The sequence below is a fragment of the Panthera pardus genome, unplaced genomic scaffold, assembly GCF_024362965.1.
Source record: "Panthera pardus isolate Hobbes unplaced genomic scaffold, ASM2436296v1 HiC_scaffold_21, whole genome shotgun sequence".
NCBI lineage: Eukaryota > Metazoa > Chordata > Mammalia > Carnivora > Felidae > Panthera > Panthera pardus.
This window is the reverse complement of record NW_026526777.1, coordinates 32182500-32205226: the sequence shown is the minus strand read 5'-3', so window position 1 is coordinate 32205226 and position 22727 is coordinate 32182500. Positions and strand designations below refer to the sequence as shown.

The 22727-nt window shown below is 46.3% G+C and overlaps 1 protein-coding gene across 4 annotated transcripts; it reads left to right on the top strand.

Annotated features, from left to right (window-relative positions):
• Positions 1 to 224: 224 nt before the first annotated feature.
• Positions 225 to 22551, top strand: LHX9 (LIM homeobox 9). 4 transcript variants are annotated; one of them, XM_019430579.2, is made up of 8 exons: positions 225 to 304; positions 1070 to 1179; positions 1430 to 1495; positions 6784 to 6902; positions 8860 to 9062; positions 10282 to 10637; positions 16634 to 16836; positions 18155 to 20666. In XM_019430579.2, the coding sequence occupies exons 3-8, from the start codon at positions 1468 to 1470 to the stop codon at positions 18410 to 18412; spliced, it is 1167 nt and encodes a 388-aa protein (XP_019286124.1). In that variant the 5' UTR covers positions 225 to 304; positions 1070 to 1179; positions 1430 to 1467; the 3' UTR covers positions 18413 to 20666. The 4 variants fall into 4 exon arrangements, with proteins under 4 accessions (XP_019286124.1, XP_019286116.1, XP_019286134.1 ...); XM_019430589.2 differs by lacking the exons at positions 225 to 304; positions 1070 to 1179; positions 1430 to 1495 and adding an exon at positions 6205 to 6461; XM_019430571.2 differs by lacking the exons at positions 225 to 304; positions 1070 to 1179; positions 1430 to 1495 and having other exon boundaries at positions 6203 to 6902.
• The last annotated feature ends 176 nt before the right edge of the window (positions 22552 to 22727 follow it).

Below are 22727 nucleotides of genomic sequence, written 5' to 3'. Positions count from 1 at the left end.
CCGCGCAGGATCCGCGCCGGTGGCACCGCGGGGAGGGGCGGAGGAGGGAGGGCCGCTCGGGCTCCCGGACCCCGCAGCCCCGAGCCGCCAATCTCGCTGCTCGCACGCCCTTCCCGCACCCGCGCAGGAGCCTCCCAGCAGCCCCCCGCCCCCCCGTCGCCGACTGCGAGGAGCGCACTGGGTGGGGGAGTGAGTAAATAATTGGCCAGAGGCCCGGCTTCCCGGTTCTCGCTCTGCTTCCCCGAGGCCCGACTGCGCCCGGGGCCGCTGGGGCGACGCAGCCCCCTCGGGAACCTGACACCAGGTAACCTGGCCCCCGCCCCGTCCCGGGTCTGGGAGTCTGTCTGTGACCCCGAGAATGCTCATCCCCCAAGGTTTGAGTCGGTTTTCTCCCGGTTAATCGCCATCCGCACCTCCTAGCCGGGGCCGGTGGGAGAGACACCTCCAGCCCCCGCGCTGACCCGACTGGGAATGCCGCTGTGGTGCGCCGAGTGCACCTCAAAGTGCTGGGTCCCCGGCGCCCAGCCCGGGAGCGCCGAGAGTGAAGAAGGACCGGGAGGGGAAGGCGGGGATGCGGCGGGGGAGCAATCAATGGCTTAGCCCGGCTTCCCGCAGGAGCTACCGCCCATTCACGGTCTATGCAGGCACCAGCTGGCGGCAGCATCTTTTAGGTACGAGCTCCAGGAAGGCAAAGGCCTGCTGGGGGGCCGGGAGCCCAGGGCGCGCCGCGGGACCCCAGCACCCCCGCTGCGCCCAAGCCTCAAGATGCTCTGGGCTTTATGAGGCTCAGTTACAGCCGAGTCCTCCATTAACACCTCCCCTGATTATTGAGAGGCTGGAAGGGCTGAACGCAGCCTCAGAGCGCGTCTCCGCGCACCAGCCCGCGTCTTTGCCCTCTGCCCACCCCTTCCTCCTCCTCCCGATTTGGAAGCATAAACTGAAAATAAAAGACAGGTGGAAGGAGCTGCGGGTCAGAGGTGAGGGATTCGGGTCAATTCCGAGAGAGACAGACAGACAGAGAGCGCGAGCGAGCTTGATTTCCACCCAACGGGTTATTTATTTGGATTAGCAGAGGAACCCTCTGCCAAGACCTGGGGACCAGCCCGCACCTCTGGCCGCAGCCTACCGCCCTCCCTCGCCGAGGATCAGGTTCTTGGGGGGAAACGTCTGGACCTCAAGGTAAGATCCCCACGGGGGTTGTCTCCTAGGAGCAGTTCTCCGGCCTGGGTGTGCGCCCGGACGGCCGGGCGCCCCAGGAGCGTCCCGAGCACTAGCGGAGGCAGGCCGGGCTTCACTCGTAGCCGCCCGACGCCCGAGGTCGCGGCGGGAGGAGCGGTTCCCACGCACCATCCCAGCGGGGTGGTAGACTGCGCCCGGGGCCCCGGGCCGCACCGCCCGGCTGACGCGCGGCTTTTCTCTGCCAATGCAGCCACCATTACAGCGTGATCAACTCCTTTGGCTCTAAGAATGCTGAACGGCACCACTCTAGAGGCAGGTGAGTTATACACCAGTTTCCTTCTCGTGTCCTCTGCCCTTTCTCTTGGGCTGCTGTGCACATCGGTGAGTGTGTGTGTTGTGTGCGCGCACACGCGTGTGAGCGCCTTCACTGGGTGGAAGAAAGAGGTGTGTGTGTGTGTGTGTGTGTGTGTGTGTGTGTGTGTGTTAGAAATTAAACCACGTTTAGAAGACTCTAAAACGTAGTCTCGTTCAGTCTCCTGCCAAGATTCCTGAAAGCTGCGTTTCCCTCCTTTTGCCTTTTTTTTTTTTTTTTGAATGTCTTTGACTTTTTTGAGGATGGAGAGGGGGACGTGGAGGTCACGGTGGTGCTGAGCCGCGAGTTATCCGTGGCGGCGAGAGGGATGCGCCCTCGACCCTCCCCGATGCTGCTGGGGGCGTCTCCCCACCGGAAAGGATGGGGGGGCAGGGCTGACACCGCTGCTCACCTGTGTAAAGCTTAACTGGAAACTGGCTTCCCGGACATTTTTTGTTCAATGCAAACCCGCGCACCGGTTCCGGCGCGCGACCTCAGAGGCCGTGGTGCGGGACATCTTCCTTTATTCCTCGGGCGGCTGAGGGCCAGCGGCGCGGCAAATGTCAGGTAAAAGGGCTTCAGATTTCGGACGTGGCATCCGTCCACCCCCCCCCCCCCCGGAAAAGAAGCCAGGGGCCACGGAGGAAGGAGATTTGAACTGAGCGAACGATGGGCAGGTGGCTTTGAGGGTGCCGACGAGGTGCGTGGTTCAGAGAGCGCAGAGGGGCAGGGCTGTGGGGCTCTAATGGCGCGTAGCTGGGGCGCGGCCCTGGGTCTCCCCTCGGCGCAGGAGGACTCCCCCCGGCCCAGCTCCGCTCAGCCCACTCCCATCTGTCTGGAGGGAGGCCCTCCTAGCAGGGCTGAGTCAGAGATGCTCCCGTGCTGCAGCGCCCGTCTGGACCTGTTTGAACGTAGAGATTCCCTATGCGCACCGACTAGAAAAGGCCCGGTGGCTCGGGGACATCCGCTGACCCTCCGCCCAGCGCAGCCAGGGTGATAGCACTGAGTAAGCGGTGCCTAACCCCAGATGACGTTGATTTCCCCGGGCCCTGGGACGCTCTCAACAGTGCCAAAAGCCAGACACTGCTTCCAGAGCTGCACCTTTCAGACCAAGGGGGCTCCTCAAACAGTTCAACTGGGTCAGGAGGAAAGGTGACCTCTGCCTTTTTAAGGGCAAACCCGGGGCACAGGATCTTGGCCTCCAAGATTCAGATATAAAGACAACTTGAGTTGCCTATCTTATCAAGAGATGGGTCTGCTGGGGTTTTCCCTCTCTGGTTGCTCCCAGGGCAGAGCAATGCATTCCCTTTATTTCCTGTCTCTTGTTCTCTGAGGAGTTTTTCTAGGCAGGTGTCTGGGACAAAGTTGCCACTTTCGTGGAGATTCCAGGACCCTGAACCCTTCGTCCCTACTCCTCTGCCCTGCTAGAGACCAAACGCCCGCTCTTCTGAAAGCTGCAACAGTAGCCAGATGGATGGATCCTGGAGCACTGAAAAGAGTGAACTGCGTGTGCCCAATTGTGAGGAGGGCTGCACCTGGCCAGGGTTCTGCCCCACTGCTCCAAATACAGCTTTGAGTTCAGAGAGGAGAGTTGACATCCTATTATGGGCCCCAGGTGGGGGGAGCCCACTGCACCTGTCCCATTTAGATAGGCAGAGCCCCAGGAAATGAACCAGGGAACACTCCGACTTTTATAGAGCACTCTCGGGCTATTCTGAGGGACGACTGGCTCCAGTCCCTCCTCACCATAGGTGAAAGAAGTCTGAGCTACAAAGATGCTCTCCTTAAAGTGCTTGCTGTCCTTTGTGAATAAGGGGTAGTAAGGGGGGCCCTCTTAGGTATCTTTCAAGGGCTCCAAGACAAAAAGGATACACCCAGTTCTTGGAGCATTTCCTCCCCCCTCCCCCCCCCCCCCCACCGTGGGCTTCTTCTTCAAGGAAATGTGAGAGGAGGCAGAGCTGGGTGGATGGGGAGTAATTTCTGCAGGATTAAAAAGGACCTCCCAAACTCCAGCAGCACCCCCTGCCCCACCCCTAGCTTTCTAAAAACTTCCTACATTGGCTGCGAAGGAAGACTCCTGGCAGTTGGCTTCTTTATGGGAAGTAGCAACTCCCACCGGGTGTAGGAACTTATAACCTGAGTTTATAAGAAAAAGCAGGCATAGCTGGGATCCAGCCCCAAAGACTATTGTAGAAGGGAGTCTGCCCTGCCAGTACCTGATAGATGATTAACAAATACTTGTGGAAAAGAAGAATGAATGGATGGGTGGATGGATGTGTGGATGGTTTACATCATTTCTGTGATTGGCTTCCTTGGAGACTTCACCGAACTCTGGCTTTTTCTTGCAGTTGTTGGTTAAACTTTCCCTTCAAAGAGTCTCTAAAGTTTCATCTCTTGCAAGAATAGGGTGGTATTCTTGGGTTCTTCGTTTTTGCTGACCCGGACCAAAATCGAATAACAGCCAAGCCAAATTCCAAACACCCCCATTTGGTAGGTGGTGATGGGGGGGGGGGGAGAGCGGCAGTTTAATCCAGAAACTAGACAAAGTCAGTCCCTGGATTGAGGTCCCAAATTTACTTTTTCCTTGGAGCTTCCTTGGGTTAACTAACCAACTTTCTTCTCAGAAACCCCTCCTCTTTCTTCTTCTCCTCCTCCTCCTTGGGGTCTGAGTCCATTTAGCTGTTGACTTGTGGGAAGGCAATCTGCCCCTTTGTGAGAGGACCTGCTGTCTCTGAAAGGGTTGCTGGTCCCAGCCCCTCCTTGGGGCCCTTCATTTGTGCACGTGGGTTTGAAAAGCTCATTGATTTCCATCCAAAGGGGCTAATTACATTACTTACAGTAAATAGCAGCCCTGCTGTCCAGTAGGGCTGCCAAAGTAGGGGGGGGGGGAGGTCTCCAGCTTAGTTCACTTGATTGGCTTCATTTTTGTGTGAAATTGTGTTTTATGAGCTGTATTCTGGCACCCGGAGGACTGTAACAGCGTCCAGTCTGCAAATAACATTATTTTTGACCCTGAGAAAAGAGCAAGGGGAAGCAGTGGAGTCTTGGGTTTCATGGAAGAGGTGACTCCAGCAGCTTCAGAAGGCGAAGCTTTGGGACAGGAAGTCAGACTGCTGCAGAGAGTAGCTCCCTTCCTCCCTCCATTCTTGTCTGCCTGCCTGCCTGCCTGCCTTTTTTTCCTTCCTTCCTTCTTTCTTTCCTTCCTTCCTCTCCCTCTCATTTTCATTCTCTCATTTCTTCCCATCTCTTTCTTTCTTTCTTTCTTTCTTTCTTTCTTTCTTTCTTTCTTTCTTTCTTTCTTTCTTCTTTCTTTCTTTCTTTCTTTCTTTCTTTCTTTCTTTCTTTCTTTCTTTCATCTTTCCCTCCTCTTTCTCTCCCTCCCTGTCTCCCTTCATCTTTCCAAATTGGGCCGCTGTTCCAAGTCAGTTTCCCTAGAGGGAAGCAAGTCTGCCACCAGCATACCCCTCTGAGGTATCCAGGATGTGTCGGGACGTGAGCCATTCCTGGGAAAGCCAATGGGGGTGGTGGGAAACAGGCAGGCACTAGGAAGGAAAGAAGCAGAGAGCAGCCCCAGCTTCCTACTTTCCCTGGTTAAAGCTGGGCTGGTTCCTGCCGCTGCTGTGCACTTCGGGCCCCTAGGGGGCTTCTGGTGGCTTGCATGAATCGACAATATCGGAGTATTGTGGACACTTTTTAATAGGGCCAAGGAGGGGCCACCGCTAACGGGAACAGAGGGAGACAGAACAATCCCGCCTCTTGTGAGGCGCAGGTCTGCCATTCTGCTTGTCAGCTCTCACCTTCCCCTCCTCCACCTCGAGGAGCCCCTTTCACATCCTCCTAAAATTGCGGCACATCCAGTTTTACAAGTCCCCGTCCGACAAGGGCAGTGGGAACAGCACGCAACAGGGCAGGCACCTAGTCCTTCAGGGTCCTCCACTTGCTGCCCGCATCGACAGGTTTCAAGGGGGACCCTGGGATCCCCAGCAGATTACCTGCAAACCTGAATTGGGTAAGAGAACACCTCACCCCACATCATGGTTCAGTTGAGTACTCCCCACTACAAGTCCATGCCTCGTCCTCTACATTCATTTTTCAAAGAAAAGCTTTTTTGCCACCAATAGCCAGAATCTTAGGTTCTCCTAGCCTGTTTTTCACTTTGGGGGGGTGGTGGTGCTCCAGGCTCTGGTAGGGTGGAGGGCCTCTAGGAAAGGTGAGGAGACCTGCTTTTAAAAAGTGAGTTGAAGAAGACGGGAAGAGAGGAATCTCTGTTTAACATTTACTTATTTGGGAGCCCCTGCAACCTAGAGACCGTGAAAGTCCACAAAGAGGAAACCCAAAGTTTGGAGCTGACATTCTGTGTGCCTTGAGCTGGGGTCTGATCTTGAACTTGGACCAAATAGATGGGCTTTCTGCCTCCTGCACAAGGGCGGGGACAATATGGGCTCCTTTTCCCCTTTAAAACATGATTACTGGGAACTCTTGGAAGGATGTGTGTGTGTGTGTGTGTGTGTGTGTGTGTGTGTGTGTGTGTTGGGGGGGAAGTAAATGCCCCCTCCTACTTCCCCCCTCCAGCCCCCTCCCCTTTGTAATGTTTGTCCCTGCTTGCCCATCACCAGGGGGTTGAGAGGAGTGTGACAGGTCTTTGTTGTCTGAATAAAAATCCGTGGCAGCTCCAGGGAGAGAACTCCTCCTACTAAATTATCAAAAATGGGCTGGCTTTAGTCTCTTAACAAATTGGACACAGCTACGGCAGGAGCAGTCCCCAACCCAACCTACAGGCACTGGGAACTTGCAAGCAGCCAGGGACCGCTGAAAATAGCACTTCTTTTTCTTTCTTTGTGTTCGAAACTATTTTCTTTCTTCGCCAGATTTTGTTTTCCTCCCCCCGCTGCAGTGTTGTTTCCCATTAGTAATTCGATCTCTCAGAGCAGTAAGATTCGCCTTCTTCGTCTCCTTTCCCCTCCGCCCCTGTTTGTTTGTTTTCTGCACATCTCCTTCAGGGAGACGCTGGGGTTCCCCCCCCCTTCTTTTTTTCTTTTCCGAGCAGACCAATTTCCACTCCGTCTGCCTCTTTCTTCTTCCCTCTCTCCCTCTTGCCCTCTGTCCCGGAGCGCCTCTGCGCTCCTCCAACACGCAGCTCTCTGCGGTCCCTTCTGCTCCTTCACTCGGATGAGCTGAGAGCCGCGGGCGTGTGTATATGGAAATAGTGGGGTGCCGAGCAGAAGACAACTCGTGTCCTTTCCGTCCCCCAGCCATGCTCTTCCACGGGATCTCCGGAGGCCACATCCAAGGTATCATGGAGGAGATGGAGCGCAGATCTAAGACCGAGGCCCGCCTGGCCAAAGGCGCTCAGCTCAACGGCCGCGACGCGGTAAGGAAGGGCCCCCTCGGCGGCGGGAGGCAGGCGCCCCTGCGCGCTCGGCGAAGCCGGGTCTCCTTCGCTGGCCGGCCGAGTTGAGGATGGAGGGTCCCAGGGAACGTCCGTTCCCGGCTGTCGGGTGGGTTCTCTCCGCGCCCACTGCCTGCCGGGCTAAGAAACGGCCGCCTTTCTGGCTTGAAATGTCTCCGCGACCGAGACCGTGAGCTCGCAACTCTCTGCCGCAGCTGTTCCCGGCAGAGCAGGGAGGGCCGGGAGTGAGAGGATGGGGATGTCCTCTTCTGCAGTCCCCAACCTCTGGTCTCCGCTCCCCCCAGACTGCGGGCGCCTCCCCGGCGAGGGTGGCGGCCGGGAGGGCGAGCTGGGCGCGGGCAACGCGCGGACGGCGCGCGCAGCCGGGGCGTCCGGGCCAAGCAGGAGCCCAGGTGGCTCTAGTCTCTGGGTGTGGTGACCGGACCTTTGGAGAGGACTCGGACTCAACTGGGCCACCTTCAGTTCTCGGGACGCTCGGAGCTCCGCACTGCCTAAGCCGGCGATTTTCGGGGTCTCGGGCAGCCCGGCTCGGCCCCTCTAGCGAAGCGGGACGGCGTTCAACTTCCGGGCCGGGCGGGTGGAACGTGCAGGGGGAAACCTAATAAAAATCCGGAGGAGCCGGGCACCTAGCCCCAGCGCGAGAGCTTCGGAGCCCTTGAGCGGTGTAATCAACGACCACTGTTACCGCTATTCATATTAATGAAAGTCATGTCCGATTAATAAAGAAAACCAATTAATAGTCTATGTGCTTCCCTTTCCCACTTACGAGCCGGGAGGGGAAAACTGCAGAAGTCTCCGGAAATGATTTCAGCCAAACAGAGCTGTGCACATCCTTTGGCAACACACCGGGGATTGTAGCGCAAACTAACCCGGTACTCTGCCCCGAGCGGGTCAGTGGTGTTTGGGGTTCCACCAAGTAGCCGAGCTCGTGGGTGTTTCCACATTTGCAACCTGAATTCTGTACCGGGGAGGAGGTGGGGGCTGGTCTGAGTAAAGGACGGGACTTTACTTTTCCAGGCCCGCCAAAGTTTTGTGGGGAAGTCCAACCCATTCCTGCTAGTCTTGAGGGAGATGTCCAGCGGTTACCTCCTTCTTTTTCTTTTTCCTTGCTGTGACTATCTTGTCTAAAAACAAAAAGCAGCAACCCAAACTCTAATTGCGTGGCGGGGCTGGGCTGGTCAAGGTGAGGTTTCCTCATCCTCGGCCCTGTCGGTGGGTCAGCGGGCGGGAAGCTTAACCTGGCCACTAAACAGATTTTCAGGACACAGATCTCCTGGGTATGTTAATGCCGGGGAAAGAGGGACTGTGCAGAGGGGACCAGACAATAGACTCTTCCTGGGAACAGGCACTTTATACCCTTACTGGGGAGGGGACCCATATCCCTGAAAAACAGAGAACAGCCAAATCTATCCAGATCAAAACAATGTAGACCAAACTGTGAGCACGGGTATAATAATCGCTTCCTTCCTTTTAACTTAACTCTGCCCATAGGAATTTAGAGAAATACAATGTCTTAAAAAAGTCTGTGTTCTTCCAAATCTCCTCTCCACTCCCCAGTAAAAATTTCCGTTGTTTAGTTTTGTGTGCGTTGAAAGCCACAATTTTTAGCTTGTACATGCGAATTGGGGAGCACCCGCCCAACCTCTGCTCAGTGCGGTCCTAGCATTTTAAAGAGGCTCTAGGTGGCCGACGCGTCTTTAGGTTAATAGTCCCAGGAGGATGCGCACGCCGGGTCCAGGCAGACACTACAGAAATGGAGTGAGTCGCGGCGGGGAACTTTTCCCCGACGTTTGCCTTTGCACTGTGGCCCCTGCCCCTGGAGGTGCTCCCCAAACGACTTGAGCTTCGGAGAGGGGTCTCGAAGCTGTGCGTCCCCACCGCACGTCCTCCTCAGCGGTGCGTTGTGCTTGCCTTGCAGGGCATGCCCCCGCTGAGCCCCGAGAAGCCCGCTCTCTGCGCCGGCTGCGGGGGCAAGATCTCGGACAGGTACTACCTGCTGGCTGTGGACAAACAGTGGCACCTGAGGTGCCTGAAGTGCTGTGAATGTAAGCTGGCCCTCGAGTCGGAGCTCACCTGCTTCGCCAAGGACGGTAGCATTTACTGCAAGGAGGATTACTACAGGTATTCCCGCCCCTATCGATCTCTTACGCCCTGGTACACCTGGCGCGGCCACCTGCCCGAGCCGGGGAGCCTCCCCTCGGTTCGCCCCCTTTCGCCCCTTCGGGGTACTGTTACCAATCCCGAGACCAGAGAAGTCCACTGCAGACGGGTTCGAGCTGAGCCACCCCCACCAAGGGCAGTGAGGATGGGTGGGAGGAACCCCCAAGGTCTGGAGCTGCCAGTGAATAACACCCATTCCCGACACCGCACAGCTCGGTAGAGGGGATCTGGGGAAAGCTCCGAATCTTGAATGCACGCGTGTCTGTCGACCAACACCGAAGCGGGGTGTTCTCTCTCTCTCTCTCTTTCCGTTTACTACGAACGGGGCGAGATCCGCACCTTGGAAATGAACTGGTGGCCCAGGCGGCCGTATCCGGGTGTTATGTTTTCACAAGGGTGGCGGGAAACCGCGTAAATGACCATGAAAAGGAATAATCGCCGTTGGTGAAACAAACCTAAGCCACTCAGTTCTGAGTTCCATTCACGGCGAGTTAGAACCGTGCTGGTCAGCCTGGAGAGTAAACTCGGGGGATGTTTTTTTGTGATGCTTCCCAGTTATTTTTCTGGGGTGGGAAAGAGAACAGTTATGTGCAAGTGACCTCGCTCTGCTCTCAATCAGAGGAGAGAGGTGATTAAAAAAGAATAAGCTTTCCTCTGCGAACGCGTCTGTCTGAATGCTTTCACGTGCACTCACACATCCATAAATAACAATAATAATAATACCACCCTTCATAGGATATTTTGTAACGGATGAAACGCTTTCCCTCGGCGTTGAAATTTAAGATTCTTTCCATAGCGTTCGAGTTAGCTAAGTGCGGGTTTTTGGTTTTGTTTTGTTTTGTTTGGCTTTTTGTTTGCTGTGTTTTTTTTCCTTTTAATCTTTACAGAAAAGGAAACTGAGGATGTTACCCAATTCTTCTTATTTTAATGTAAGGTGTTTTTTTTTTTTTTTTTTTTTTTTTTTTTTTTTTTTTTTTGTCCTGGTTCACCAGAACAGGTCAAAAAGTAAACAAAATTAATGACCAAATGCAAACGGACCCGTGTCCTCTTCTCCCGGAACCCTCCTACGTGCCCGTCTTGGGCCACCGCTGACCAAACCCCAGGTGTCACGGGTGGGAGATGGCCCCGTCTTTGCCTCAACCCTGGGCAGTGCCCTGACTTGACGGGTTTGTTTTTCCAGAAGGTTCTCTGTGCAGAGATGTGCCCGCTGCCACCTTGGCATCTCCGCCTCCGAGATGGTCATGCGCGCCCGAGACTCAGTCTACCACCTGAGCTGTTTCACCTGCTCCACTTGCAACAAGACCCTGACCACGGGCGACCATTTTGGCATGAAGGACAGCCTGGTGTACTGCCGCGCCCACTTCGAGACCCTCTTGCAAGGGGAGTACACACCGCAGCTGAGCTACACCGAGCTGGCGGCCAAGAGCGGCGGCTTGGCCCTGCCTTACTTCAACGGCACTGGCACCGTGCAGAAAGGGCGGCCCCGGAAGCGGAAGAGCCCAGCGCTGGGAGTGGACATCGTCAATTACAACTCAGGTGAGCCCTGCTACTTTCCCCTCACCCCTCCAGCAGCCCTGGCCTCTGGCTGCCCAGCGGAGGATTCCGCAGAACTCCTTTCCCGTCGGAGATCTGGTGGCAAGAGTGTTTTGCTTAACACTCCCCTTTCGTCAGCACACCACCCTTTCGCTCAGAAGGAGGAGAAAGAAGGAGAGAAACAGAGGAGAGACAGAAGGAGAGGGGGAGAGGGAAGAGAGAGAGAGAGAGGGACCTTTATTTAGGTTGTGGCAAAAAACACATCCATAACCATGAGGCTGCAATGACTTCCCCCAAACAGGCAGAGCCAAATCCTTGTTGCCCATTAGTTAATGAGCCCATTAGTTTCTGGCTCCCAGTTGGAGCAAAACAGCCCCAGGGCAATTCCTGTGTGGAAGCCAAATTATAGATCCTGGAGGAGGTTTTCCTATATACTGAAAAAAAAAAAATCTTCAGAGCCCAACTCCAGTCTGTCTAGAGGGAGCAGAGGCTGTGGTCACCAGCCCAGAGTTAATCAGGAACACAGTTGGCAAGAGTGTCGAAAACCAAATCCCTGGTCTTGGTGAAAAAGCAGCTGTAAGGGTAGGAATCACCCTCCACAGCTGAGCTGGCCTGCCCCTTGCATAGGTCAGGGCAGTCGTCCAGCCAGCTCATTCCCTGTATGATAAGCCACCAGGACCTCCAGAGCCCCTGGAAAACTGAAAGACACTCCAGGTCAGGACCACTGAGGCAGCGCGGTGGTGTGACAGGCCACCCTTTTATCCTCCACCAGCCTTCTGTCTTAATTAAAAACGAAATGCAGGCAACAGGCCTGATAGCACACTTTCTCCCTTGCTTTGGGAAGACATGTATCACTTATCAATATCTCTCAATCATCCGTTTCCCATGGTTGGTAGCTTGCCCCTGCTCTGCATCCCCCAGGTGAGGATAGGGATAGACCTTGTCGAGCACGTCGAACTCCAAGCAGGAAGGAAGCTCTTCGTAGGAGTTCCAGACACTGGGGAAAAAAGGGGTGTCTGGAAAGCCCCCAGGCTAATGCTTGGGAAACCTGGGAATCTCAGCCGACAGTAGACTCAGGCTAGGGAGTCCATTCTACCGGAAGGGACCCGAGGGACCCTCATTGTGGCAACCCTACTCTGTTACCATGAGCACCCAGGTACCAGCCAAAGCATGGACGTCCCAGAGCACAGATCTTGCTGGTTTTTGCCTTCCGGTCCCCAGTGCCTGGTATGGTGTCTGAGCCATTGTGGCTCAAAGTTATCCAGTAGGATAAGTGATTTACCCACGGTCACACAGCCAGCGTGAACCATTTGGAACTAATAGGCCTGCTCGGAGCCCAGAGTTTCCTGGGGAAGCCTCTCAGGAAGGGCGGCTCCCCCCAGCCTTCTGCTGGGCTGCCTCCTGGGGTTCTCGGCTGATGTAACTGAGGAGAAGGAATCCCGACCCGGCCAGCGCGGCGCGCGGCGTCCCAGGGAGATTAGCGACCAGGGAGCTCAGCGCAGCGACGTTTGTCCCTAGGGGGTTCAGGCCAGGGTCGCTAGAGCAAGGGAAAAGGCCAGCCGGCTCGCTCCAGACCCCACCAGGATCGGTTTGTGGCGGGGCAGCGGGCGCAGCCCCGGGTTTTGCCAACCCCCGGCTGCGGGTCGCGGCCTGGCGCTCGTCCCTGCTGCACTTCCGCCGGGGTTTGGTTCGGGGCCACTTTGCCCAGCGCGCTCATTTCATCTCCTTTGATGCGAGGTCCCCGGAGCAGGACAGGCAGGGCACTAATTGTTCTTTATTAATAGAAGATGACATCGGAATCTCGAGCCACTCACCAAGGCCCTAATGCCCTAATTAGAGAGACACAGAGACAGAGACCGAGAGGCCGGGACCCACATAACCGGAGAGTCCTTGGGAGAGAGGGAATCCCTCCGCCCGAGAAAGTGTGCAAAAAGGTGGACATTTCTAGCCACAGGGAAGCAATCCTATTTTTTGCGCTTGTTTATTTAATCTAACTAGCTCAATTTGATTTCGCCTTGGATCTTCCTTTAGTGGGAAGAGCTGGGAGCTTTAAGGACAATAGAATTTAGTGGTAGCTAGAGAATACAAATTTATATCTTCAAAAAAAAAAAAAAAAGAATGAAAATCTCCTTCCACTTAGGCCTTTAGTTTGTATATTAATGCCGCAAGATTTCTCGAGAAAGGTGATGCTGTTTAGCTCCTGCAGGAGGAGACGGTTGCTGAGGCCTCACTATCCGGAATTTGAACATCACAGGACCTCAGACTGGATGTCTTTTAATTAGTATCCACCCCATCCTTTCTGGACTTTTCCTAGAGATACAAACGAATAGTACATACTTCTTTAAAATCAGATGGAAATAAATAATCTAGAGAAACTGGATCAAAGATACATGACCAGAAATCAATCCCACTGTTAAAAAAAAAAAAAAAGGTTATGCATCTAACCATCTATGCCAGTTTGTTACAAAACTAGCAAAAGAAAAGCTTCAGCAAATTGAAAACATGTTAAAAGGTAGAAAATGAGATGGACCCACAGTTTTAACTCATTATTTTTGCTTTCTTTGGGTCTTATATTGCCATCTCTGCTTAATTGTAAACTAGTTTCAGAAACAGTAGCATTGACACTAAAATGCAATCTATGAATTGATATATTTAAAAAAATCATATACATAAAATATGTTTATGATTCAAAGACGTCCAGAGAAGATGTGAAAGGTGGCAAAGATCAGTTAGTGTTTGACATCTGGCAAATGCCTTTTAGTGAGAATATTACCAATTTAGTTAATCCTCCCGGTGCAGATCCCAGGCAGATATTTTAGAAAGAGACATAGTTTATTTGGAATCCTAGATTGAAAGGCAGCCCTCCAGGAGTGAAGATTTAGTGTAGGATAGGCAGCTCCTATTTGGGTAACTTAGAGATAGTGGCGAGACTAAATTTTTGCCAGTTTTTAAAATCTGCTTTCCTTGGGTTTTCTTGGAGTCGAAAGCGCCTGATAGTTGTGAAATTAGCCTGGCACTGACCCCTAGTGGTCTCCCAGGGATCAGTTAGTTCTCAGAAGGTTACATACCTTCGGAACAGAAACTGGCTTTAGTACAGGTGACCATTATTTCATCAGTGACTGGAAAAGAAAATATTTAGATCTTCTCACTGACTTTATGGTGTGTCAGATGTGTACTTATAGGTGGACATTTAAAGTAGTTTTAAGAGAGTTGTCATTCCATCTCATAATTCAGAGGGTGGGGGGAAACAAGTATACTTCTGAAGTAGACCCTGGGGAAACACAATCACTTGCAAGTTTATACAATGCATCTGTAGTTAAACACAAACAATTTAGGATAATGCACTGAGTTACCATGTGGAAGAAGTAGATTGCTCTTTTAAGTTGAGTAATATGATAACACCGTCACAGGAAAAGCATACAGTAATATCTGTTTAATAAAGAGCTAACAATCTTCTTACACACTGAACCATATACTGTGTGGAAACAAGTCCCATAATTGTGTTTAATGAACTAACGTTATCTGCTGAATTTTTAATCAGCAATAATGAATGTAGAATGCATATTTAGAAAAGCAGTTTAATCACACTGTTCTATGATTATTTTTCATAAACTTCATTTTAAAAACTAATGAGTACATAGTGAGGTTAGGAATCACATTCATCTCTAAGAAATAATACCTTGAGTTGGGGCAGTGGCTAAGGGCATTAGTTAAGCACTTAGTTAAGTCCTCTAAGTGTAATATTCAATCTGATGTGCTGTTCAGGAAAAGTTAAATGTTACTCACATACGGTAAGAATGAAATCTTATTTGAAGAAGCCCCAAAGCCAGGTGTGCCTCTTTGACCATTTTGTGGTGGGTACATTTATAATCTGGTTGTGAAATATAGCTCAGTTTACTAGAGATAAATATAGTTTTATAGTAGGTCTTAAGAGGCTGTTTCATCCATTTGAGGATATGAAAGTGCAATTCTGTAGAATATTTGAACCCAACATATCCCCCACTGGGCTAAAATAGGATAAAATGTAGCGTATATTCTTTCTCTTATCTCTGAGGGTATGTTACTTTTCTGGGCAGTTTAAAAGAAGGATATGTTCAACATTTGTATGTATATGGCCAACTTGGATCCATTCAAGTTGACTTGGCTTTGCATTAATAGTCACTTGATTTTATTGATGAACAAAGATTCAAAATCTTGGTGGAATGCTTTTGAGTCCTGGCCCTGTGCTTGACGCAGGGGACCCAAAGGTGAATAGTATATAATCTTTCTCTCAATGAACTCATCTGCTCTTTTGCCAGATGTGCCCTCCTCCTTGTGTATCTTATGGAAATTTAAACAAAGGAAACATTAATTCATGCCTAATGTAATGTCTTCTTACAATAGAGCAAATTTCTTGTTAAATGGGTTTTGTGATGTGCCTGACCTCTTGGTTGATGGCCCAAACTACTGTTTCTGCTGATTATGCTGGTTTACCAGAAAGTTTCAGAACATAATTCTAACCAGAGCATAGCAGGCAAATAATATTTTACCAAGCAGAAGAGCTAATATTAAGAAATGTTTTACTTTCTTCAGTAAAGTAGTATGCCACCAAGTAACATGATCAGGTTAATTTTAGATATTCTAGTATAATGTGCTAAAATGTAGGATGATCAGATCTGAAAATACATTGTATAAATACCTGAAGTAAGGGTTTAAAGAAAAAAAATTGCCATGCCCTTTAAGTTGAGAAGTTGGTTGAATCAGTAAATATTTTAGATATTCTATTATAATGTGCTAAAATGTAGGATGATTAGATCTGAAAATACATGTATAAATACCTGAAGTAAAGGTTTAAAGAAAAAAAAAATGCCATGCCCTTTGAGAAGTTGGTTGAATCAGTAAATATTTAGCAAAAAACATTTTTCATTTTGTAGTCATATTTCCTACACAGAGCCAGGAGGTTATTGGAAATGACCTTTTAAATGTGCAGCTTTACATCCTGGGGATAATGACTCTTAGGCTGGTTTCAAAGTCTGGGTCGTTTTACCCTCAATGCTGAGCAGAGCTCTGCAGGGAGAGAGATGTCACCCTCTTTCTGCCAGACCAGCCAGGGGCACAGCTCAAATCCCACTCACAAACATCCACAGCAAAGAGGGCCAAGATCTGAGCTGAGAAATAGGCACCAGCAGTGTCTCTGAACTGTGAGCTGTGGGGAGTGCTTCAGGCATGAACTGAGTGAAGAGAAGTCTGGGCTCATTCTCTTTCAGAAATATTTATTAAAATAACTCCAAGGGAAAACTGTTTTCTTCCTGGCATTGCCCTATATTAAGCAGCTATAGCTAAAAACACTCAAAAATAATATTCTTGGGATTACATAAGAAATCTACAAATTCTAATTTTGTAAAACTCTCCCCCTTCTCCAGCTACTTTCCACCTTTTTCCTGATTGAGAAGACTCGAGGAATATCAGAACAAGCTAAAAATTGGAACTGACTTAGAGTCTTCCTTAGTTGGTGGGTTCTCAGAAACTCTCAGATTGGAGAGAGATGAAATGGTTTGCATATCCCTCATGACAAAGAGCAGTGCCTTCAGGGAGTATGTCTCATTTCACAAACACAGACAAAGTGTGGAGTCTCTAAAAACTGTTGTGTGCGCTGTAGGGCAGGGTGCGGTTGTGCATAAACGTATTAGAGTCGATCCTTTTTACCCCTGGGATGTTTCTTTCACACTTGCGACTTCTTCATCTTCTCGAGCTTTCCAGCAACCATTATACAAAAGAGAGGATTTGTCTAACATTTTTCCATTACAGAAACTTTGGTTGTGGCCACGTGAAGAGGCTGCTTTGGCTGACTTTGGTAATTGACCTCTGTCTTGTCTCGATACAGCTTATAATTGGGTCGACAGCCTTTCCCACCGTTGCTTTATTATCCTAGCATCGCACAGCCCGCTACCGCTACCGTTGCAGCAAGTGCGGGACTTCCCACTGAGCAGTTGTTTGTTTGTTCACTGATCCCGCAACAGGTTGTAACGAGAACGAGGCAGACCACTTGGACCGGGATCAGCAGCCTTACCCACCCTCACAGAAGACCAAGCGCATGCGCACCTCCTTCAAGCACCACCAGCTCCGGACCATGAAATCCTACTTTGCCATCAACCACAACCCGGATGCCAAGGACCTCAAGCAGCTTGCTCAGAAAACAGGCCTCACCAAAAGAGTTTTGCAGGTAAGAAACCTCCATCATTGGCTGTGTATAAATCTCCCTTACCCTTGCCAGTAAAAACAGTTCTCTTCCCTGTTTAGAGCAATACAGATATTTCCTGTACTGCTTCTCATTAGTTTACCTTAGTTATCTCCCCAGAGGGTGTGCGGAAATTTTGCAGGGGCTTCCGGGAGGGTGCCCAAAGAGAGACCCAGGATCTTCTGAAATGCAGCCACATTCTTCCTTCCTATCGATGGAGAGATGGGGCCACCCAAGCCAGCACAGCTCACCTCACTGCTCTGCTAATGTGGGTGATGTTATTTGTACAACTTGTGGCTTTAGAGATTTCCATTCACGTTAGGCTCAGTGCACAGACTTGAGGGGGACCCGCTGGTGCTGTTTTACTTCAGCAAACTCTTGGCAGCCTCACTCACATGCCATGACCTTCCAAATTCAGATCGACCCTTTTCTTTTTCTTTTTTTTTTTTTCATTTTTTCAACTCCGGAAAAGCCACAGCCATGGTTAATGTGTCTCAGCAACCAAGTGTAGCAAGAATTTTCCCATTTTAACAAACTGTAGAGCAAAACTAAATACTGAGAGTTAGACCTGCTGTCCAATTGTTTTTCTAGACTTGTAAGGGTAAGAGTATACAACTCATGAAATTATAGTGGGTTGCTGTGGGTCACCTGTGATCTTCTTCTACTTCTCAGTGACAAAGAGCAGGCATTTAAAATTCCACCGACCAGTTTCTGGCTGCTTGGGGTCTGTGGCCCTGGGTTTTTCCTATGTGGAGAATAGTTATCACGTGTCAGACTCAAGAACAGCCTGAAATCTGTTTCAGTGATGTTCATTTCATAGGAGTCCTTCTTACTTTGTGAAACTTTCAATGACCCTGCCTTTCCTCATTCTCAAAAGATAACAATCGCTTAAGGAATCAGGATATAGTTTCCCCCTTGTATCTCTGTGCTTTCATGTCTATGGTATCTCCATTTAAGCATCAGTTGTCCCAAGTGGCACTTGTTAGTGCTGGGGGGATATATGCAGTTGAGAGGGAGTACCCATAGTATTACTTGAAATACTCTGTTTAAAAAAAAAAAAAAAAAAAGCCAAAAACCAAAAACAACAAAAACAAAAACAAAACAAACCCCAGCCCTTCTCTCCCAAGAAAAATAAAAACAATTATATTTAAAAAGAAAACATACTCTCAAAAAAAGAAAAAGAAAAAAGAAAAAAAGGAAGCAAGAAAAAAAAAAAGAAAAAAAAGGAAAGAAAAAGAGAGAGAGAAACAAAAGAAGTCTAAAATAAACATCGGTAAAGAAATCAATTGGGATTGGTTTGCAGGTTTGGTTCCAAAACGCACGAGCCAAATTCAGAAGGAACCTTTTGCGGCAGGAGAATGGGGGTGTTGATAAAGCTGATGGCACGTCGCTTCCGGCCCCGCCCTCAGCAGACAGCGGCGCTCTCACTCCACCCGGCACAGCGACCACTTTAACAGACCTGACCAATCCCACTATCACTGTAGTGACATCCGTGACCTCTAACATGGACAGCCACGAATCCGGAAGCCCCTCACAAACTACCTTAACGAACCTTTTCTAACATTGGTTTTTGTTTTTGTTTTTGTTTTTTCATTCTTCCTCTTCTTTTTATTATTATTCTAATTATTATTATTTTATTATTTACAAGATTTTTTTTTTTTTCTAACCCACAAGATATTTGGGAAATAAAAGCAACAGCTTGGTGTGTAGCATCTGCAGCCACTTGGCAAATGAGTTTACAGAATTGTCTCCTTTACAAAGTGTTTTTTTTTTGTTGTTGTTTTGGTTTTGTTTTGTTTTTTTTTTTTTTGTTTTTGTCTACAATGTGTATTTGGATTTTTTTTAAAAAATTAATTAGAGCTTTCAGTTGGTAAGGAGAGTTTTTGAATTATTCTAATAAGTGCCTCTTAAAATTGTATGTTACTTATTTCCAGAATCTCGAAGAAAAAAAAAAGTGGTATGATAATGGGCAAATAATCATATTCCCAATTAAATGATTAGGTTAATAAAGAATCAGATAATTAACGTTATTTTTTAAATCTTGCGATTGTATGTATACTTATGGAATTTTGAAAACTTCACATTGTTTTTTTTTAATTTTAAAAGTGAAAAAATGTTTTGATTATTCTTTCATCTTACAAATGAGGAATATGATTAAACAAAAAGCATTAACTATAGCAGCTCTAAATATTAAAGATTAATTAGGTGAGAAATCTGTTCTAGCAATGTGACTTTTCCTTCTCTTTAGGGGTGTACATCCCAGGAACACTTGTTAGTTATTTGCTTTTCAACATTTGAAAAATATTTAAACTCCCTGTGTATCTATGAAAATTCCATATAGAGCTTGAAATTCTATACTGTTAACCTAAAGCTAAAAATGATAGTTCTAAAACCATTCTTTCTAAATTAATTTTTTTTCCTAGGGAAAATGGAAATAAGCAAAATATAATTTTTTAAGAAGTTAAAAAAAATCAGTATAATTTAATTAATAGCTCTATTAATTGGCTTCAGCTGTACCATGATATTGTATCTGGCATTCTATATGAATTATGTTAAAAAAGAAAACCTTAGTAGACTAATATCGACAATGAGAATTCTTTGGTTTGTTTTGCTTTATTTTACTTTGGCATAGGTTGATATATTTGTCAGAAAAAAAAAAAACTTTTCTGGCATTACAGATTTAAAGTTATTAGTCTTAAAGTAGATAAACTCAGAAGCCTCGTGGATGCTGATCTGAATATATTTCCTAGTTTACAGTAGCATTATTTTTCTTTTAATTTAAGCTAAAATCTTAATGGTCTGGGCAGTGGTGAATGTTCATCTATACGCTTCTGTTGTAGTTAAATACCAATTAGATTGTGGATTTCCTAAAAAAAATAAAAAAGAAGTCAAGATATATGTCTTGCTTTAGTGGATTGTTAAGAATAACTTTGCACATATTCTCCACTTTTTGGACCCCTTAAATCTCCTTTGGTGGTCGAAGTGGCTATTTAATAGATTTTAAAGGTGTCCTTCTGGCTGTATAAATGTGTGGTTACATATTGACAGTTCACTGCCCACATTAAAGTGCATTATTGTAACTTTTGCTCAGGGTCTTTAGAAAATTAGCACAGAAAGTAGCTTATTTTTTAAAAAAAAGATGATGGAAGATAAGTTAACACTGTAACAGAAGAAAGGTGTGATTGCCATTATATATTTAGCAAGTGTGGTTATCATCTTATATGGAGCTTAAATCTTGACTTTTCATATTTCTATTACATTTTGGGCATTTACCACTAACCAGACCAAACAACCTTGGTAAGGCTGAGATCTTATTAATACACTTTTACAGGTAAAATATTGATACTTATAAATTTTGTTCTTTGACAGAACAATGTATGGTACTATAGATCTACTTTATTAAGTAGACTAATTATAACTCAGTTCTCCTACGTGCCTTATGATATAACTTGGAAGTAAGTTTGTGAAAAATCAGGATATATGTGTTGTTTGTTAAATTAACTGTTTTAAGCCCTTTTGACACCTCACTAGTTTTGTACTGTTTTACCTCTTATTTCCGAAACTCTTTTTATGGTGTATCCTGTTAGAGGGGACAGACATGTCATAGAAAGCAGTTGTGCACTCTTTCAAATATAGTTGATAAATTCAATAATCTTATATATTGAGCTTCGTGTTTATAGTACAGTAAGTGGTCTAGCAAAATTGTCCATGTTTCTTTGTTTATTGATAAATGCATTGTATAGAAACTATTTCCCCTAAATATTTATGGACCAAACAATTGTGATATATCCTATTAAATTTGTGTGAATAAACCATTTTGAATCTAAGGAGTTTTATTTCCCATCAATTTAAGGTTTAACTGTACTAGTGTGTTTCCAATATCTATATGTAAAAGCTATTAAAGTGGGAATACAAACAATTTTTAAATATTCAAACATACAAATAGTTTTCAGATTTCCAAACTTCTGATTCATTTTAAATGTACACACCGTTGCATATGCAATGTAATTCAACCTCGAATTACCTTTTAATATATTTTCTTATAATAAAAGTAATGCCCCACCGATTTGACTCCGCCCAATTTTTAGAATTAAAAAAAAAAGATAATTAGCAGACAAAGTAATTGCATGAAAAGAAACTTAACTATGATTAAGATTTAATGTTAGGTCTATTGAGCACAAATGGATATTTGTAAATCAAAATAGAAATTGCAGACCCCTAAAAGCCAAGTTGCTCTGTAGTTAATAAATTGTCACTATGATTTTTTTCAGGGAGAACAAATCTTGGGGCATTACAGCCAAACATCCCGACGTTTGAAAATTCCCTAAAGTATTAAAAGAAGGGGAAAAGTTTGATCGGAAATCCACTGCAGTGAAGACAAAGACAATATTAGGTTATGATAATCATACATTTTAAAATCTATTGAGCCAAAAAAAAAAAAAAAAAGAGAGAGAGAGAGACAGAGAGAGACTTAAATGTCATTTACTGAATGTTAACAAAAATTCTGTTCTTTATGGTGTCTAACACAAATGGAGGCTTAAAGTTATGTGGTTTAAAACAAAATTAGTTAAGCCGTGTATAAACCAGAGCAACCTGGCAGTAATATGCCCACCCCATATTTGAAGAAAATTATTATTGCTAAAAAATCCCACACATTTGTCAAGCACAGTAGTTGTAAAATAAAGTCCAAAAACATTCATTTCACCTGCTTGCTAATGTGTATTAGTCCTATCTGTTGATGGCATTTTCCAATTGTAAATTCAAAGAAAAGCTATCACTCACTTGAGAGTATAGGAATCAAAACCCAGTAATTTTAGTATTATTGTTTATTATTTCCTTTTTAAACAGAAATCTCTGCATGCACTTTTACATCTGTCACTCCTAGTGTACATCTCTGTATGATGACTTATCTTTGCTGTTTCTTGTATGATAAATAGCTTTCATTAATAAACATTTTATTTGACGCGAACATAGTTAACTTTATGTTAAATACACACTGTTGAAATTACTTTTGAACACTGTCTTAAGAGGCAGCACAATACATTTCCAACTTGTTATACTTAGTAAAAAAAAAAAAAAAAAAAAAATCCAAACAATATAATGAGGTTAAATTCTGGTAGTCTAGGATAAAATGACTTACTTGGTTTTTAACTTTTCATGACTTTTTATTTGTTGTATTCAATTGGCCCATGTATTAAAAATTACCAAAAAAAAAAAAAAAAAAACCCACAGAGAAAACACAAATTACAACAAAAAATAAACCTTAGACTAAACTATCATGTAAAATTTCAGCAACGTTTTTAGATTATTAGGGTAAAATTTATAGATCCTGTGTAAGTTTACATGTTTGCTATGCAATGAGCAAATTTATTGAAGTATACAAATATATTCTGAACTATGGAAAGATCCAATCTTTGCATAGTTCAAATTACATATGATATTACAAACAAAGGAGCAAGTGGAAAGAAAAACAAATATTTAGGAATGAGGTTTTTTTAATTGTTAAAGGGAATATTTGAAGAAAGAATTTTTTAACGATTCCTATTTAGCTGTATATCCAAAGCATATGTTAAACAAATTAACATATAACTTTCCAGAAAAGTTTTCATTATGATGAAATTTTTATTATATACAAATGAACCCTATGTAAATGATGTAACTTTTATGAATGACAGACATTAAATATTTCACTTACATGTATTCTCAGAACTTTGAATGTTTTCTTAAATGCTTTCACTTCCTGAATACTAAAAAAGGAAAAAAAAATTAAAAGAGAGAGCAACTTACTCTTTAAAAAAATAAAAAAAAATGCAATGCATCATGACAAGTAGACTATTTTGACTGATCATGAAACATGTTGGTTTTGTCAGGAACTT